General features: G+C 43.7%; 2 protein-coding genes across 3 annotated transcripts; both read left to right on the top strand.

The window, feature by feature from the left end:
• Positions 1-968: 968 nt before the first annotated feature.
• On the top strand, positions 969-8,424 carry anxa13 (annexin A13). The gene is made up of 11 exons (XM_027029633.2): positions 969-1,061; positions 1,767-1,842; positions 2,820-2,914; positions 3,401-3,571; positions 3,873-3,906; positions 4,364-4,443; positions 5,143-5,211; positions 5,310-5,411; positions 5,517-5,592; positions 6,166-6,278; positions 7,018-8,424. Exons 1-11 carry the CDS (start codon positions 1,047-1,049, stop codon positions 7,135-7,137), a joined length of 951 nt encoding a protein of 316 aa, XP_026885434.2. The 5' UTR covers positions 969-1,046; the 3' UTR covers positions 7,138-8,424.
• A 226-nt stretch (positions 8,425-8,650) lies between these two features.
• On the top strand, positions 8,651-18,909 carry LOC113589794 (coiled-coil domain-containing protein 106-like). Of its 2 annotated transcripts, XM_027029617.2 has the most exons (6): positions 8,652-8,793; positions 9,083-9,168; positions 9,253-9,476; positions 10,119-10,310; positions 11,159-11,359; positions 16,862-18,909. In XM_027029617.2, the coding sequence occupies exons 3-6, from the start codon at positions 9,272-9,274 to the stop codon at positions 17,203-17,205; spliced, it is 942 nt and encodes a 313-aa protein (XP_026885418.2). In that variant the 5' UTR covers positions 8,652-8,793; positions 9,083-9,168; positions 9,253-9,271; the 3' UTR covers positions 17,206-18,909. The 2 variants fall into 2 exon arrangements, with proteins under 2 accessions (XP_026885420.2, XP_026885418.2); XM_027029619.2 differs by lacking the exon at positions 9,083-9,168 and having other exon boundaries at positions 8,651-8,793.
• Positions 18,910-19,186: the final 277 nt, after the last annotated feature.

Genomic DNA, 19,186 nt, shown 5'->3' with positions numbered 1-19,186 from the left:
AGTTCACACATTCACGTTTAAGGTTTGTTCTTTATTTTATTGATGCAGCTAGTCAATGATCAGGCTCGTTTGCACATAAAAAGCAGGGCACAAACACAAAAATACCTCCACAGAAAATACACACATTGCAAAATGAAGAATTCAGTGCACATTTGTAAGTGATTTAAATATAGAAAAGCATACAAAGAATGCAAAATATATGGTAAATAACTGAAACAGCATGGAGAATAATACCTGAATGTTACCTAGACAGACAGTGAGATAGGCAGACATTTCCAGAGAAGATCTCTCCATATCTCAGATTTCGTTTCCCTGGGTAGTTTTGAGGATCTTTCAGAGCAAGTTTGTTGACTAAAGTTTGGTTACATATGAGGTATTTAAACCATTCCTGAACCATGTGTCTCTGTGATAAGCCAGATAGCATTATTCATTATTCATAAAGAGAAAACAGCTCTGATGGACGGAGATGACAGGATCTCAAAGGATGGGTAATCCGGTCCAGACGGATGCGCTGGGCGGACATGCTGTGCAAAAGCTACACGTCAACGCGCCCAGGTGAGCGGCTGTAAAGGGGCGTGGCGGTGTGGTTTTGTTCACACCTGTACAGGTGGGAAACGTCTGGGTGGATTAGATGACGAAGCAAACGTAATTATACCCACACGTTGAAATGAGTAAACTGCTGGATCAAACACATACACACGTCATGCATCACGATGTCGCGTTAGTGTTGTGGAGTGTCTCATTCGTTTCCGTTGCATCCGTCATCCGCACGTAATTCATTAATTAGTGGACACACACTGGCCCCTCCACCAGGCACTGTTCCAGTGCTTTTGTAAAGGTGAACCAGGATGTAAACGTAACGCATGAACAAGAAATAACTTTTCATACAGCTACTGCAGCGCGAGTATGTGGCTATCTCAGTCCGGTATGGGGCGACGTGATGACGTCAGTTACAGAGGGACGTCCCTTTCTGCACGGGCGTCAGACAAGCGCCGCGAGACTCCCAGCTGGACCTCGAGCAACTTCGAACGGACGAATTTTGGAAAATGGGAAACTGCCAAGTAGGTATCACACACACATCACGTAGTTTTACTAATATCGGAAGCTTTACTAGTATTGTTTGTGGCATTGCAGAATGACGTTCTGTAGCCTAGTCTTCTTAAGATAAACCTCAGCAGTCGAGGAGTAAAGCTCGATTAAAGAAAAGTAATAAAACAACAGCAGCAACATCAATAATAATAATAATAAAAACAAAAACAAAACGGAATCTGAATTCATTCTAGACGCCGCCTGACGCCTCCGTGTCGGATCGGTTCCGTTTTGTGCGTAACGTAGTCAGCAGGGGAAGCGGCCGCTCCTGCGGAGTGCGTCACGGCCCCGTTACCAGTGCGCGTGCAGCCTACGCCACATCGGAGGCTTTGGGAGGAGCGGAGTGGTCGCGCATGTCTGGCTTGTGTTTGCTACGCGAGGGCTCTCCTCCACCCTCCTCCACCCGCGGCGGCGGAGCGAGGCTGGCGTTTGTTCCGCGACCTGTGTGGACTAACGGCGCCGGGGAGTTCCTAGCCCGTGTCCTCGCTGCCGCGTACAGCCTCCAGCTCTGTATGCACTGCCTAAAACTGCATAAACTTAGAGAGTTCTCGGGGTATTATATCAGTTATGACAATTTATTGTCATTTATTATATCAGTTTTGCAATTTATTGTGGGGGTGTTTGTGGTCTTTCATATACATATTTATAAACATTTTGATGGTCTCTGATTTTCCCAGCCAACGGTCGTTCCATACGCGGACTTCGATGTTGTGGCTGACATTAAAGCTATCCGCAAAGCCTGCAAAGGTTTAGGTGGGCTATTTATCAATATGTGTCTTATGAACTACCTGTCTGTTTCTGTCTGTCTGTCTGTCTGACACCCTGTCTGTCTCCGTCTGTCATCCTGACAGATGTTTTTATAAAACCTTTAAAGAAAAAAAACCCCCCAAAAACCTGACGTGGCTTGTTTGTAGGAGAAATGCCAAACAAACAAAACAAAACAAAACAAAACAAACCACCCACAAGCTCCAGTCAGGAATATATCATTCTGAAATTATATTTCGGTTTACATCAGAATAAATGTCATGTTATTGTTATGTTAAGCAATTCACAAAGGCATTTGAGTCTCCAAATTTCCCAAACCACAGTTATTCCACCCTATTGTGAATGAAAATAGTAGGATTCTATTTTTGTAACGTTCTTTAAAAACAACACAATTATTAAAAACAAATTTTTTATATACTACAAATCTGCCAGTTTATAGTTGTTTTTTGCCATAAGGGAATAGAGATCTATCCTAACCCTTAAGAATAGAGCTCTATCCTAATCCTTCCCTTAATAACAGAGCTCTATCCTAATCCTTCCCTTAATAACAGAGCTCTATCCTAATCCTTCCCTTAATAACAGAGCTCTATCCCAACCCTTTCCTTAATAACAGAGCTCTATCCCAACCCTTTCCTTAAGAATAGAGCTCTATCCCAACCCTTTCCTTAAGAATAGAGCTCTATCCCAACCCTTCCTTTAAGAATAGAGCTCTATCCCAACCCTTTCCTTAAGAATAGAGCTCTATCCCAACCCTTTCCTTAAGAATAGAGCTCTATCCCAACCCTTTCCTTAAGAATAGAGCTCTATCCCAACCCTTCCCTTAAGAATAGAGCTCTCTCCGAATCTTTTTCTTAACCCTTTCCTCAGAGTCCTTTCTCTGGCTTCTCTCCCGATACGTTTGGCACTTTGCGAGGGCTTTTTCTCTTCAGACGGCAACTGTGTTCAGATTCTTTCTTTGTCTCCAGGCACTGATGAAGAAGCCATCATTAACATCCTGGCTAATCGCTCGTCTGCTCAGAGGATGGAGATCAAACAGGCGTACTTTGAAAAGTATGATGATGTAAGGAGTCCCATGCTTGTTTGTTTTGTTTATCGTCATGAACATTGTCTTTAAACAAAGTCGGACAGATGTATGTTATCAGTGAAAAATGCCAGATGGTTAGAATGCTTTGTTGTGGTTTATTTAATTTATATACAAATGTAACAGTCCCTCATATCCCCCAGCTTTTGTTAAGAGTTTAAAAATGAATCTAGAATTCCTTTATAGATGTAAAAAGTGCTAGAGTGACGCTCACTTCAAGGGTACAGTTAGACAGCGTTCTGTCCCAAGGGGTGTTCTGTGGTTGGCAGTTTAAACAGACGAACAAACAAACAAACACAGTGATGGGCTGCCGGTGTGTTTGAGGTGCTGTGTGCTAGCTTTATCATCTTAGGAGGTGTTAGTGCGCATGCTGATGCATTCAGAATGTCCGAGTTGTTAAAAAGAAACATGGAACAGCACTTCACCGTTAGGGGGAATGGGATGCTTGTCCTGCTTGACACACAGGAGCTGGTTGATGTGCTGAAAAAAGAGTTGTCTGGGAATTTTGAGAAGGCCATCCTTGCCATGCTGGACCCACCGCATGTGTTCGCCGCTAAGATGCTCCGACGGGCCATGAAGGGAGCAGGCACGGATGAGGACGTTTTGGTGGAGATCCTCTGCACCGCCACCAACACGGCACGTTCCACCACCTCACCAGATAAACACGACCTTAACATTACATTACACTTTATTCATACGGCTCTGTTTAAACATCTCAGACAGCTTTAAACATGTAATGAATATAGACAAAGTGGGGAAAGGAGAGAAACTTCAGAACATGTAAAACTCCTGCAGGAAAGGGTTAATCCCTTCAGTTGCATGCATTATGGCTGTTACCGTGTTAACCATGTGAAGACGAAAGATTCTTGGGTTATTTCCCTAAGGCATTGTTTTCTGCTGTAGGATGTTGACCATGTTGCGTTTTCATTTCCTACAGGAGATTGCTGCTTACAAAGAAGCCTACTTCCAAGGTAAGAAGCACAATGAGGAAGCTGTTTACCAAACCAGTTGTGAATGGTCTCGGTAATGCTCTAAACTGGGACTGAAACAGATGTGCTGTCGCATTGCTCCTGCCGAACATGAGGCACATTTCTCTGTAGGACCGTCCTTTGCTCTGCACTCCCTACACTAGAGTTGGCTCTTTGTTGTACTGAAGGTCTGTTCACATAGCCCATACTGTATCCCTGCTGGCATTTACTAAATTCCTTAGAGAGACAGCACTCATCTAAGACTGTACTGTCTCATTTGTAGGACTCTACTATCATGTAGAAAGCAAAAATGGATCCTTGATGTGCTCTCAGACTGGAAAGATAAATATGTTTGTTGTTTTTATGCCATTCAGAGCTGCTGTGTATTGGTTTCCTGTTGGTTTGCTGTGACAGACATGGTCTCTGTCATGCCCTCTAATTCTAATCCCGTCACCCATAGTGCATGAAAGGGATCTGGAGGCTGACGTTGCCGGGGATACCAGTGGTGATGTCAGGAGACTGCTAACCCTGCTCCTCGAGGTACACGGCTCTGTCTGGTCTTCTCTCATAGTGGATGCCTGCCAGCCTACCAAACTGGCCTCTCTGCTCTATGCAGAGTGAAACTGAGCTCTCTGACCGCCATTTTCTCCTCCCACTTCCTGTGACCTTCCTGTGACCTTGGAAACATTCCATGCTGGTAGGCAGTTTGCTCAGGCTCTCAGTAGATGAGCTCAGACTTCAGTGACGTGCCGCTGAGTTTGTGTGGTTCACTCTCCTGTTGCCAACCGGCCGAGATGTAGCCGTCTCATTCTTGTAGACCATATAGAGGACAAAAACTGGCATATAGTTTACAATCGGGCCAATTTTATAGGTGCCTTTTAAAAGGTGGGCAATTAAAGGTACCAACACACCTGTTTACATATAGAAATCATCGGGCTCTCTTGAGCTGAATCCTTACGCGTCAGTTTCGGACCACACGACTGCTATTTACCTGATAACGGAGCAGCACAACTAAATAGGCATACCTACTAAAGAAGCCAGTACTGAAGCATTAGTGGCATAATTCGGGTGACGTGTGTGAGCGTCACTGCAGGGTTGAGCGTGATCAGAGGACCGGTGGACAGACTGACTGCTGGTGTTTGGCTGGAGGAAGACATGGGTAGCTGTAACAAATGCACACGCTCCAGACGGACACTGTATGGCCTTGCAGATATACACTTACAGCCTGCTTTCCTTCAGGGCGCTCGAGATCAGAGCTACGAGGTAGACGATACCCAGGCTGAGCAGGATGCCACATCTATGTTTGAGGTGAGGCATGTTTTAGTGGCTAGATGAGAAAAAGTCACCGTTTAGGTTTTTGACTTAAGAGGACTTTGCTTACTTGTTTGTTCGTTTTTGTCCTCCAGGCTGGAGAGGGCTGCTTTGGCACAGATGAGTCTACATTCAGCTACATTCTGGCCACCAGGAACTATCTGCAGCTACAGGCTACATTCAAAGTGTATGAGGCGGTGAGTGGGTCTTTTCTTGCCAGCTCTTGCTGGGTGCTAACAGCCTCAACTAGGCAGAAAACAGAGTCACCGCTGTCTCATCGAGTTTCATCCCCTAACTCTCAGATTTCTGGAACCGAGATCTTGGATGCCATTGAGAGTGAAACCTCTGGAACTCTGAAAGCCTGCTACCTTGCTTTAGGTATTGAACATTAACCGTCATTTAGTGCATGTCCTGTTTAAACTACAGAACTTGGTCGGCAAAGTCATAGGGTTTTTTTATTTTTATTTTATTGAATTACTATGTTAAAGAAACAAAAAAGGGAACTATTTGGTGTGCACCCATGGTCCTGCTCATTTATTATTATTATTATTTCCTTTTATTTTCCCTCAGTATTTTCCAAAATGTTATGAGTATGCCCAGGCTGCAGATTCAGTTGTGCTGGTAAAAACTCAGAGTGACTTCCACTCTTTTAGGTTTAGCACGCATTAATATGCATCTATAATCCAGTAAACCATCGACACGTGACAGGAACACTGATGAAGGGCCACAGGCCAAAAGGTGTTGAGTGAAATATAGTGTGAAGGTCTCTAGTCATCATGTTGCTGTTTTTACCTTATATACAGTATCTGGTTTTACACAGTAACATATTGGACAATTATCGATTAGTTCAAGCCCAGTGACCAATAATGAAAGTATATAGCAGGTATTTTGAGCTAAAGACTACGGCTGAGTGTTGCGAGCTGAGTGGAGTGATTCGTCTTTTGGTCGCAGTGAGATGTGCTAAGAATCCCCAGCTCTACTTTGCCCGGCGACTCAATGCTGCTATGAAAGGCGCAGGCACTGACGAGGACACCCTCATCCGCATCATCGTGGGCCGCTCGGAGGTAGGACCCCTGTTACATTTACATTTACGGCATTTAGCAGACGCTCTTATACAGAGCGACTTACAAAAGTGCTTTGTCATTTACTCATAGAATATATCCAAGTACAGTACAGTAGCTGTTCTACTTTGTAGCAGCCTAGTAACAGTTCAGTCCCTGCTTACCTCCATAAATGGGGGGAAAAGCAGCTTGCCGTGGTAAGTAAGCCTCTCTTCAGGCTGTGCTTTAGTGAAATCAATATGTGACCTGCAGCTTAAATTTGTTAAATGATGAATAAAAACTAGCAAGGACCAGTTTGCACAATTTGCAAAATGTTGCTCCGTCTCCTGTTTTCTTCCATTATCACCAACATAAGGCATTTTATCTCAAACACTAACACTGTCTAACATTGTCAACAGTGATAGGAACCCAGAAGACACCAGTTACACTGTTATGATTTCATTATTGATGGCTACCTTAGCATTTTTTTTTTTTTTTTTTGCTGAACTACTCCTGAGTTCATAATGCTGGCCTACCATCTCACCACCACCTCACCAGGATCTCAATATCACCTCACCACCATCTCACCACCACCTCAATTCCATCTCACCACCACCTCAATATCACCTCACCACCACCTCAATAACACCTCACCACCACCTCAATACCACCTCAATATCACCTCACTACCACCTCAGTCTTTTTGCTGCTTATCTTGTGAACCTCCAACCTAACGTGATGTCTCCCTGCTGTGTTTGAGCAGATTGACCTGGAAACCATTAAGGACATGTACCTGGAGAAATATGACGTTCCTCTGAAGGAAGCCATCAAATCAGACTGCAGTGGTGACTTCAAGCGCCTCCTGGTGGCCATCTGCCACTAAGCCAGGCGAACGTAGAGCCAGATCCATACACAGTAGTAGAGAGGACACTAGGTTGCTTGCACTGGCTAATGTGAGGAATAAACTAACACTAAATATACAATGGATACAACTGTACACTCAAACACTTGACATTTTGTACCGTAATAGGCAGAGCTGGAGACCTAAGACTCAACACTTTCTGTCCTGATGCAGTATTTTAGAAGCTAAATGTCCTTTTGTGGAACGGCAGAATAGGTGATATGTTTCCTGACTTATAACACTCTTTTAGCTGAGATTTGTGCACCTGTGTCCTGTGAGCAGTTTGGTGTATTGTTCGCTATTCAGTGGTCAAGCTTGCCCAGTTATAGGTGGAGTCTTATGCTGTGCCTGGTGAGGTGATAAACAGAAGGTTGTTTTGAATGTTCCATATATGCTCTGAGCTAGGAAATTTGGAACATGACCCCTTTCACAGCTGAAAATAACTCTACTGAGGTAAAAACAACAAAAAAATCATACACACAGTTTAAGGTCAACTGTTAACCAGTGCAGTGTAAAAGGTATAAATGTAAACATGGAAATCTGGTTATGTAACCAAAGCAATGCTTATGCAATGTCACAGTGCCAGTATTTTACCATATTGTGTGTCCATCCTTCATTTGTCCATCCTACGTTTGGGAAAGGCTGGGAGGAGCCTCTCCTTAGTCAGCTATAATACAACTCTCACCATGTCTCTGTGACTGTTATACATATTTGCTATGCAGTTTTATTCAGCTGAACATTGAATTATGAAGACTGAGTTTGTGAATGAGACACTAAAACTGAACGAGGGCATGTTGTCTTGTTTATAGTCAGTCAGGTGCGTTATAACATACTTCAAGATGGAGTGTTGTCACACGTCTCACGGTTTCAGCCATTCTCTTGTGGTCAATTTTTTTTGGCATTGCAATACTAACACATGTTTAGAATTTATTCACCGTATATAATATTTTATTCTGAAATGTATCGAGCGTTTATGTGGCTGGAAGGAGCAATTGAACAGGAAATAGTCTGCTGATGTCTTTTGAAACACGTCACGATGGTTATCGCTATGGCAGCTGTTTTTAACAAGGAAGATTTTAATGAGTCGCGCTAACTTCCATCTTCCTTTCTGTTGAGTATGATGACTGAGTATGATGACATTAGTTATTTCGTACAAAAATTCCATTACTACACTCTATCGGAAGGAATTAAAAGACCAGTAACCGCCTGTCAAACTAAATACATGGATTGTGTTGATATCCAAATAAAACTTAAACATACGTCATTACAGTTTTTGTATTGTTGTTTGGTATATTTTCGTATTTAAGTTTTTAAACTTCGAATCACGCTTCCATGTGTTCTTACAATACGCTTTAAAAATCGTAGGAATAATAATAATAAAAACCAAATAAACGATAAACCTTTCCTTAGTCGGCGGGCTGCGTCGCCACATCGGCTCATGAACTCCAAGTCCCGGGATGCTTTGCGGTGTTGCGCTTCCAAAGCGACTCGCGATTGGAGCAGAGAGGGGCCCGTGCGCTCTAAATGGTGGGCTATTCCCACCTCGGCGTCCAGCACACCAAAGAAGCGCTTCAGCCACTTGGATGGATGTATGGTGACAAAAGTCTTAACACCTGCCCAACCTGGAGGACGGCAGAGGTACTGTACCCGCGCACGGCCGCGCCAAGGTGCTGCGCCGGCCTTGATGCTGTGAGGATGAATGACGTTTTCATCCATCTTGGGGTACCAATGACCGCACGGTATTGTCTGTAGGCTTTGCTAGTCAGAGTGCGACTAATGAATATTCCGATTGTGTAAACGCGTATCCCGCTGTTACTGACTCAAAGAAAATAATATGTTCTGCAATTGTATTTAGGGAGGTTATTACACCAGCTAAGTACTGTTATATGGGAGCGGTATGTTTGTGATTCCCCCTCACAACAAACAGGCTTGCGCATATTCCACGTCTACATACTCCACGCAAAACTGACTTTGGAAGTTTTTTTTTCTGTGCTGGGTTAAAGTGGTTTCAAAGTAAGTTCATTTTCATTTATAAATAGTCTAAGATAACACTTTTGCACACTTTAAGTTGTTTGCCCCTCAATTTCCCGTCTGCAGCTGGTCAGGACAAGAAGCGATGTCTTGTCTGTGGCAACAGGACCAAACTGCGTTTCCACCCGGTGTGGAAATCGACTCCAGTTCCATGAGGGCCAAGTCCCGGGAGAGCTCGCACAGCTGGATGAAGCAGGAGACAGATGCCCAACTGATCCATTGGAAAACCGTGGTCCCAGGAGCTGGGAGTGATGCCGAGCAGGACAACACACCGACCAGCGCTGTCTCCAGTAAAGTGCTTTTGTTACATCGTTAAAACCAGTAGGGGTTTATTTTCAAATACCCTGAAAGCCTTTAATCTGTTTGGATTTGTAGAAGTAAAACATTTCATATCTCCTAAAACATTTCATATTCCAATGTTGTGAAAATGTTAACCCGGTCACAATTTCCATTAATAATTATTTTTGGATTAATTTTTTTATATCAAAGTGGTACAAGTGAATGTATTTTGGCCAATAATTACCCAAACTACTGCTGTGTAGCAGGGTACCAAAGGCGATGGCACGCTGCGGCTGCTAGTTGAGTGCCACTTAACAGCTTTTGGGAGCGTTGTAGTCATGTTGGTTAAATTGGTGAGTGTTGTGAAGCACTTTGCATTATTCAGCCTGTGAAGTACTGTGTTTAAATAGCACAGAGAGAAGGGGAGTGAAATTTATATAAACCTCCTACAATTATGAAGACAGACTGGCCAAACCACCGAACGTGAAAGTCGTGTTGAATCTTTGTATTTAAAAGCCGTCCAGAATATGAACGTTCTATTCTGTACTATTGGTGGATTTCAGGTCAAACAACTCATATGAGAGAGAGAGAGAGAGAGAGAGAGAGAGAGAGAGAGAATGTTGCTGTGTTCATGTGGTTGACCTCCCCTCCAGCCGTGACTCCGATGGATGGCTTGCCCACCAGTGCCGTGCTGACCATCACCAAACTGCAGTGTCTGCTAGAGAGGAAGCAGGAGAAGATCGAGGCTCTCGAGCGGCAGGTGGAGGATCTGCAGCAGGACCGCAAGTTCCTCCGAGCGCAGATCGAGAACCTGACCAGCATGCGCCGTGTGCCCGCCGCCGAGGGTGGGTGAGAGGCCAGTCTGCCTCGTTTACCGAGTGTGTCGAGACACGGATGGGTCTACCACTGTCTGACTGGTTCTCTCCTTTCCGTGCGAGTGTCTCTCGTACCACTTTTCCACAAGCGGCATGCTGGGGCTCGTGCCGGAGATGGTAACGTTCCTGCAAACTCTTTTAAGAAAGCACCCGCGTTTCGACTGGTTTGAGAGCCCAGTGGTCCGCTATGTGGATGAGGGCGTTTATCATTCGCAACTAGAAGTTGGATAACTTCATATAAACTACAAGGCCACATGGCAAGTAATGAGTTTGTTTCTTCTGCGGACCACTGATGCTTTATTACTGCTGCATTCACTGCAGTTCTCATGCTTTTCATTGTTAATGGCGGTAAGGGTGAGCAACTTTGTGCGCAGACACTATGACCCCTCCTTTGGGCCGCTGGCGTCGCACGTTCCCTGGTTCTAGACCATCAGGATTATGGATTATTAGTTTGTCTTGTGATTTTGCGACGGAAAGTGTGGCACCGTTCGCGATTTTGGCGCCGACACCAACACCATGCCAGTGTCAAAGTGCTATTAGTGAGACCCCTGCATGCTCTGCTGGAAATAAAAACCAACTACTTTCTGTTCAAAGATTGATTCTTTTTCCATAGTCACCAGACACTTCTAGGGTACATATAGCAAGGAATTAGAAATTAAAAATTTTTTTTTAAATGAAAAGAAACATAGCCAACCTGCCCAAAACAGCCTAATCAGAGTGTTAAGTGCTTGGACCGATGCTCTTATGAAGTACTGCGATGCAATGGGACATCCGGTAACAGCAGACCTGTTGTTTTTTCCTGTGGTTGGTTCCCAAAGGAGGCCAGTCAGTGCACTGTGAACCCAAAGCCCACAAGAGGCAGGGGCCAGCCTCCCTGAGCCACAGCCCGGGCGGCGAGAGCGTCTCGGACGGCTCTCTGTCCTCAGCGACGACTGCCGCCTCTGCGGACATCAAGAAGAAGAGACACCACAAGGAGAGGAGAAGAGGAAAGGAAGGTAAAGACTACAGCAGGAAGAGAGGTACGACCTAAAACCCGACAGGCCCTGCAAGCCCCGGTGTCGCCATTCACTGTCCACTTTAGGTACATGGTGTAGGTGTTCAGTTAGTCTGTATCCCAACAGTTCCCTTGTGCAGTGTGTGTCAGCCTAACTCCAACTCCATAGTCACCTGACCCTAGAAATGCACTGCCTTGCTGAGTTTAGCAACTCAAAGACGTCTGATCCTGGCAGTCTGGTTCTTCTCAACACCCTGATTGGCTGGACCAGGTGTTAAGGGAGGAGCTAAACTCTACAGGACGGTAAAACCCCAGGACTATAGTTCACTAATGCTGTAGCACTTCATCAATTATCTTTTTTTGACCACAGAACTGCTATGGATGTATATTTTTGCATGGTAGGCCACAAGGACCCCAGTAGTGTCATCAAAATTTATAAAATCCCCACAGCAGGACTGCTGTCTACGCTTGTACCACCTTATCTGAAGCAGAATCTGCATTGGTCAAGAACCAGATATTCGGCTGTGAAACAAAATTGGAGTCAACCATGTTGGTATTAATGTCAAAAACTGAGCAGTGATGAGGGTAGAAGATGCTGCTGAACTGTGCTTGCCAGCGGAGGGGCTGCAGCCTGTAACTGCTTCTGTTTTTAGCGCTCCCTTATCTGAAAACAGGTCGCCATAGCAACACTGACGCTTTGTCTATGGTAACACCATCATTCTAAAACCTTTGCGTGTTTTATCAGGACATTGGAGGCACACACATAAATCTGAGCAGGCAGTGTAAAAGTCAGACATGTTGAAGGGCCCGGAAAGGCCTTGGGATTGAGCTGCCTTGGTGCGGAGTGTTGTGGAGTTCTCATAAAGCACTGAGCCAAGTCACGGATAGCAAGCAGAGATCAGGCCGTGGGCTCACTAAGCTGACTGAATGCTATCCTTGGACCACCAAGACTATCGCTCTGTATGCAAAATGTAACTAGTTTTTATCTTCCTCAAAATAAAACATACATTCAAACAATTAATAAAAGTATCAATTATTTTAAAAAAAGAATCAGAGAATAAGTATTGTGCATTGTGCCATCACTAATAAAATACAAAAAAGGATAACAGAATAAACAGAACTGAAATATTTTATAATATTGTGTTCGAATGGTGACCTGCAGTCTTGCACATGGCTCATGCAAATCTGGGGCAGCATAGGGCTGAACCATTGATCAGGGTTTTTGTTTTGTTTTTGTTTATTTGTTTTGAAAGTGAACTAACCTGCGAAACCTCCTACTCCCACCTACTTACTAACCCGCCAAACCTCCTACTCCCACCTACTTACTAACCAACCAAACCTCCTACTCCCACCTACTTACTAACCCACCAAACCTCCTACTCCCACCTACTTACTAACCAACCAAACTTCCTACTCCCACATACTTACTAACCGGCCAAACCTCCTACTCCCACCTACTTACTAACCAACCAAACCTCCTACTCCCACCTACTTATTAACCAACCAAACCTCCTACTCCCACCTACTTACTAACCAACCAAACCTCCTCCTCCTACCTACTTACTAACCCACCAAACCTGCTACTCCCACCTACTTACTAACCAACCAAACCTGCTACTCCCACCTACTTACTAACCCACCAAACCTGCTACTCCCACCTACTTATTAACCAACCAAACCTCCTCCTCCCACCTACTTACTAACCCACCAAACCTCCTACTCCCACCTACTTGCTAACCAACCAAACCTCCTACTCCCACCTACTTACTAACCAACCAAACCTCCTACTCCCACCTACTTACTAACCCACCAAACCTCCTACTCCCACCTACTTACTAACCCACCAAACCTCCTACTCCCACCTACTTACTAACCAACCAAACTTCCTACTCCCACATACTTACTAACCGGCCAAACCTCCTACTCCCACCTACTTACTAACCAACCAAACCTCCTACTCCCACCTACTTATTAACCAACCAAACCTCCTACTCCCACCTACTTACTAACCAACCAAACCTCCTCCTCCTACCTACTTACTAACCCACCAAACCTGCTACTCCCACCTACTTACTAACCAACCAAACCTGCTACTCCCACCTACTTACTAACCCACCAAACCTGCTACTCCCACCTACTTATTAACCAACCAAACCTCCTCCTCCCACCTACTTACTAACCCACCAAACCTCCTACTCCCACCTACTTGCTAACCAACCAAACCTCCTACTCCCACCTACTTACTAACCAACCAAACCTCCTACTCCCACCTACTTACTAACCCACCAAACCTCCTACTCCCACCTACTTACTAACCCACCAAACCTCCTACTCCCACCTACTTACTAACCCACCAAACCTCCTACTCCCACCTACTTACTAACCCACCAAACCTCCTACTCCCACCTACTTACTAACCCACCAAACCTCCTACTCCCACCTACTTACTAACCAACCAAACCTCCTACTCCCACCTACTTACTAACCAACCAAACCTCCTCCTCCCACCTACTTACTAACCCACCAAACCTCCTCCTCCCACCTACTTACTAACCCACCAAACCTCCTACTCCCACCTACTTACTAACCCACCAAACCTCCTACTCCCACCTACTTACTAACCAACCAAACCTCCTACTCCCACCTACTTACTAACCAACCAAACCTCCTACTCCCACCTACTTACTAACCGGCCAAACCTCCTACTCCCACCTACTTACTAACCCACCAAACCTCCTACTCCCACCTACTTACTAACCAACCAAACCTCCTACTCCCACCTACTTACTAACCAACCAAACCTCCTACTCCCACCTACTTACTAACCCACCAAACCTTCTACTCCCACCTACTTTCTATCCAGGCACACCTCTGACTCCTACCTACTTACTAACCAGGCACACCGCTGTTACAAGGGTGTTTGGAAGCATCACTACATATGTAAAAAGTTCACAGAGTCACCGGAACATAACGGGACATGAAAGGGGCTGTTACGAAATACTTGGCTGAAGACATGGTGCCAGTTTACAGAATGGCAAAAGATGGTTTCAGAAATCCTCTCCAAATGCTTGACAGAAATAACCTTGGGTACATATTTCAGCCAAGTCACCATGCCAGAACTGTGCACTGCGTGTAGGAAGAATGTGAAAATGCATGTACACTGTGGAGCATTACATGACATTACACAACAGACATGTGGTGGAGCCAGACCACTGAACCCCACACCAGAGCTTCTCTGTTTTGAATTAACGAGTCATTGTCTTTGTACTGGAGAGAACATCACTACTGGACTGGAAGACGTCTGTCTAACTGGCATCTGAATGACGAGGGGCTAGAGTGCCTTACCACAGATGACGCCTACAACATATTAAAGGCAGCGGAAATAAACAAGTGGACCAGGATAAAGTGTTTTGGCCAAAGACTCCCTCCTGCTGACGGTGTCATAAAATCACATAAATTCTAAACAGGCTCTCAGAAAATAGTAAATACAAAACTAGAATAAATGTAGATTTTATATTTTGTTTACTCAGTGTTTGGTAGTAACAGATTTAATGTAATCAGATTTATGTCATATTATTGAAAAAGTACTCAGAATAAGACATCTTTGAAAACACTTCTAATCAGTTTCATTTTCATTGATTACAGTTTTTGAATAGGCGATGGGAAGAAATTGTTAGATGAGTAATTAGATTTTGTCTGAAAGTAATCAGATTAGGTTACGCATTCTCTGTGTGTATTGATTTATAAATAGTACATACAAAGCATGCTGATTAGATGAGCTAAATTCTGGATTTCATAAAATGCTCTTAGGGTGCGTTTATATTTGCGGTTGGTGTTGATTTCTCTTGGATGGAACAAAAACAGAAAGTGACACATCGTTGCGTTTTAGTCGCGGGTTTCTTCTCGTTTACACTGACGTGTTCACCTTTCCGCTGGAATGTTAATGAGGCTTTTTTCTCTTCACTGTTTCACGCTTTCACTGCCACCACAGCGTTCTCTCACGTGGTGTTTGGGGTTGCGTCTTGTGACTTTACATCCTGTGTTTGTTCATATGTTACCCTGACTGCAGTAAAATTAGTTTGTAAGTGGACCAAGGCTGACCTGACCTGTTGGTCTGTTTGACTGGTGCGACCCAAGCTTTGAAAAGCGGGTTCTCACTTGCACTAAGGGAATATTCACCCCAGGGCTCATTTTAATCCAACTCGACAGGCTGGCACAAGCGGAGGGAGTTGGTTCCCAATTTCTCTTCCAGATTGATGTAAAAGACGAAGTTCACACTCGTACCTCAACAGGTCATTCAACCGGCTCTGGAGCAGAGTAAAGCCCTGACTCGCGTGTGGTTGGCCGAGAGGAACACACGTCAGCCAACACTGAGCTGGCAAGACACAGAGGTGCTAGAGTCAGTCCACTTTACTGATGTCAGCGTTTCACATCTGAAGCCAGTGCTCCACCTTTTAAAGACAATAACGTTGGCACAGACTTCACAAAGTCAACCAAGTCCAGATTCATCGGCTGCCTCCGGAAAAACAAAATGGTACTGCCAACAAACACAACGTGGTGATGCATTATGTGAGATTAGCATCACCACGCTGTGTTTGTTGGCAGTATTGTTTTGTTTTTCCAGAGCCAACCTGGACTTGATAGACTTTGAAGATGCATTCGGTAAACATTTATTTTTCCAATTGGATTTTTTTGAATGAAATATGTTTGCTGAATGTGTCTCGGAGCCACAGAGTTTGGCCGCATCAACTCAAGGAAGTCTCAGCAGATGGTGTTGATGTTTGTGGTAGGAATTTAAAGTTTAAACATTTGCGTGTTTAGTTTTAATGATTGCAGTACTGACCAGCTGTGATTTTTCTATAATGTTTAAAAAATGATAGAAAATATTTTTGTACTTTTATGTGGAAAACAAACATTTGATGTTACTGTTAAATTTCTTACTCAATAATTTATATAATCTTGTTATTCTGTGTAGAAATTTAATATTTTAAAGTAAAACCGAAACCTGCATTTCTTCAGAGCAACGTGAGGATCTTTTCACTGATCACCAAGTTTGTGGTTATGTTGTATGGATTTGTGGACCATTAATCTGACGCTTTTATTCAAAACGACTTGCAACTATGACTGAGTACAACTTGAGTAATTGAGGGATGGGTCTTGTTCAGGCAACTTGGTGGTGGTGGAACTTGAACCAGTAACCTTCTGATTACTAGTCAAGTACCTTAAGCATTGAGACACCACTGCTCATGACAAATTGTATTTGGATATTTCCCACAAATCATTCAGCAGTTTAGCAGCATTCTGGTAACCTTCTGGTAACATTTTACAAGCAATTTCAGTTTGGTAGAGCGACTTAAGTGCGCAGACACTCTCATTTTCCACTTGCTGCTATTAACCCCATCCACCATCACAATTATCAACACAGTGACAGTTATGTCGTTTACCATTCTTTGTTCCAGGCGCTGGTCGGGGGTATTTTATCTTGGTTTTGACTAAATCCAGTGGTGTTTTCCTCCATCCCATGCAGCGACGGGGGTACAGTACGTCATCCATCGCTACAAGCAGGTCCTCTCTGCCTACAACAAGAAGAAGAGCATGAGTGGGGCCTTCCGACACTACGGCATCGACCGCAACACCATCGCCAACACGGCGCCCATAGCCGAGCTCCACCTGGCTGCCAAGGAGACGGTAGCACTGGTGGGGCAGTTCCGACCACGGGAGGAGACGCTGGTGAGTTACGCCCAGCGCTGTGCGTTGGCCATCGAGGCAGATGAGGCTCTGACCAGGCGCATCGAGCAGATGAAGGCCGATGGAGAGCTGCTGCCCATCGCGGCCAAGCGAGCCCGGGTGCATTCGCTGCTCGGCCACTAGATGGCAACAAGCGACTGTACCTCAGGAGGTGGGAGGAGACGCATATTGGCTGAACCGTGTCTTTTGGTCTTGAGGTCACCTAAATGCTCCATGTTTGGAGCAGCCCATTGTTTACACTGTTTGGAGAATATTGCAGGCCACGGGACATAATGGCCAGCTTCCTTCAAAATCACGACTCCTTACTGCAGTTCACTTCGCTTCCTGTGCTACCGACTTTCTTGGGTTGCAGAGCTGTGAATTTTACAGCTTGTGACTTCACTGGTTTGATTTTTATAACCTAGTATTAAAGTGTGTCTGCATAATTCAGTGTATCAGACAATATGCTGATGTTTGGATTTCGTCCCTTTTAGAGTTTTGATGTTGGAAAAAAACAAACAAACACAAAACAAGTTGGGGGGCTGCCTCGGTCTTGTGGTGATGCCCACCCTAGAACGCTGGCTGGGAGGGATATTCAGAGTACTTAAAGTAGGGCTGTCCATTCCCCAAACTGTCCACTATATTCCTACCTTCTTCCACCATGGGACAGTGCACAAGCCATCTAATACAAACCCACCCAATCCACCACCCACTCACTTTGTACTCGCTCCAGACACTGTGCTCACGTTGCCATGTGGGGTTAAATCCCTCCTCTGTACCTTTTTCTGTGCTATGCCATTTTTATGTCATCAAAAAACCTTCATCTGATTCGTTTATTAGAACAGTGTGCTTGTACAGGAATGCACAGTGTGTGTTTGCTGGGACTTTTGTGACCATCAGTATTATGCTCTGAAAATTTTATTGTGCTCTTTAGAAATGAACTGATTGTAGCATAGTCCATCGTGTTTGTCTGGGATTTAGGAACAGCTAGCATACTGCTGTTTCAGTACTTTGAAATGAAGGCAATAGGTTTTAACATGTATTGCTCAACACATTTGATCTGAAATAGCCCTGTACCCTCATAAGGAAGTCTGGTCATTGAAGAATGTACCGTTACTTACCATGATAAGGGATTCTTTTTGACTATTTTTCTATGGCACAATCAACCTGCTGTGTAAGATAATGTCACACAGATGATTTAAAACAGAACTGGGCTCATTATCGACTGTTTTGTTTACTGTAGGTTTTTGTCTCCTTCCTGTTTTCATTTTTATTTTGGATTTTATTGTTTTTATTTAGTAAATGTTCAGAGAAAGTTTAATAAAGTAGTTTCAGAAATGTTATAATAGTGAACTTCTTATTCTGGAATTTATACTATTACACTAATCAATATAATTTATTGTTTTGAATGAATTTTCCAGAAATTTCTTGCAAAGTAGACTGTGAACACTGAGGAAACTATGCAATGGATCCTGGATGAAGACTTAGAGCGTATATGTTGTAAATAAGGCAGCATGACCGTTTTATGTATGAATCTTTGTTCAAAACAAAATTATTACTTGAGAAATTGTAGTGTACCTGTACATACTCAGAATCTTATACAATAACGTGCATCCAACCACTAATTAGATCCAGAATGTATGACTCTGTATAAAAACAGAGGGGAAATGGACTTTAGAAAATATAACCAGTTATACTTGGCTTTTAAGAAGGCACGCAAGTGACAATAGTTTCATAGTAACTTCACTGGAAACAAAACAATCAAGAACAAGTCTTTTTGAAACTCAACTACAGTTGGATTATTGGTCTTATTAATCCTGCATTATCATCTACTTTATACTTGGCATTTGAAATAAATGAAGTCATCATTTCATTTTCAAGATTTTTCTGGCCTGTCTTTCTGCAAAGGGGTTTTACAGAAACATGCTTACACTATGAGCAGACTATTGTCAACATTAGTGGCAATGTTAGTGTCACTTTGTTAAATTGTTCTACTATTAATTATATTAATTATTAATTATAAATGCAAATAGTAAATAGATTGTAATTATTTATTATACAACTGTGAATACAGCTCAAGTATCACCATTGGCTGGAACCGAATTCCTTGACTGTGTTAACATCC

Source organism: Electrophorus electricus, chromosome 10, assembly GCF_013358815.1.
Source record: "Electrophorus electricus isolate fEleEle1 chromosome 10, fEleEle1.pri, whole genome shotgun sequence".
NCBI classification, from domain to species: Eukaryota; Metazoa; Chordata; class Actinopteri; order Gymnotiformes; family Gymnotidae; genus Electrophorus; species Electrophorus electricus.
Note: the sequence above shows the minus strand (reverse complement) of the source record. Positions and strands in the feature narration are given on the sequence as shown.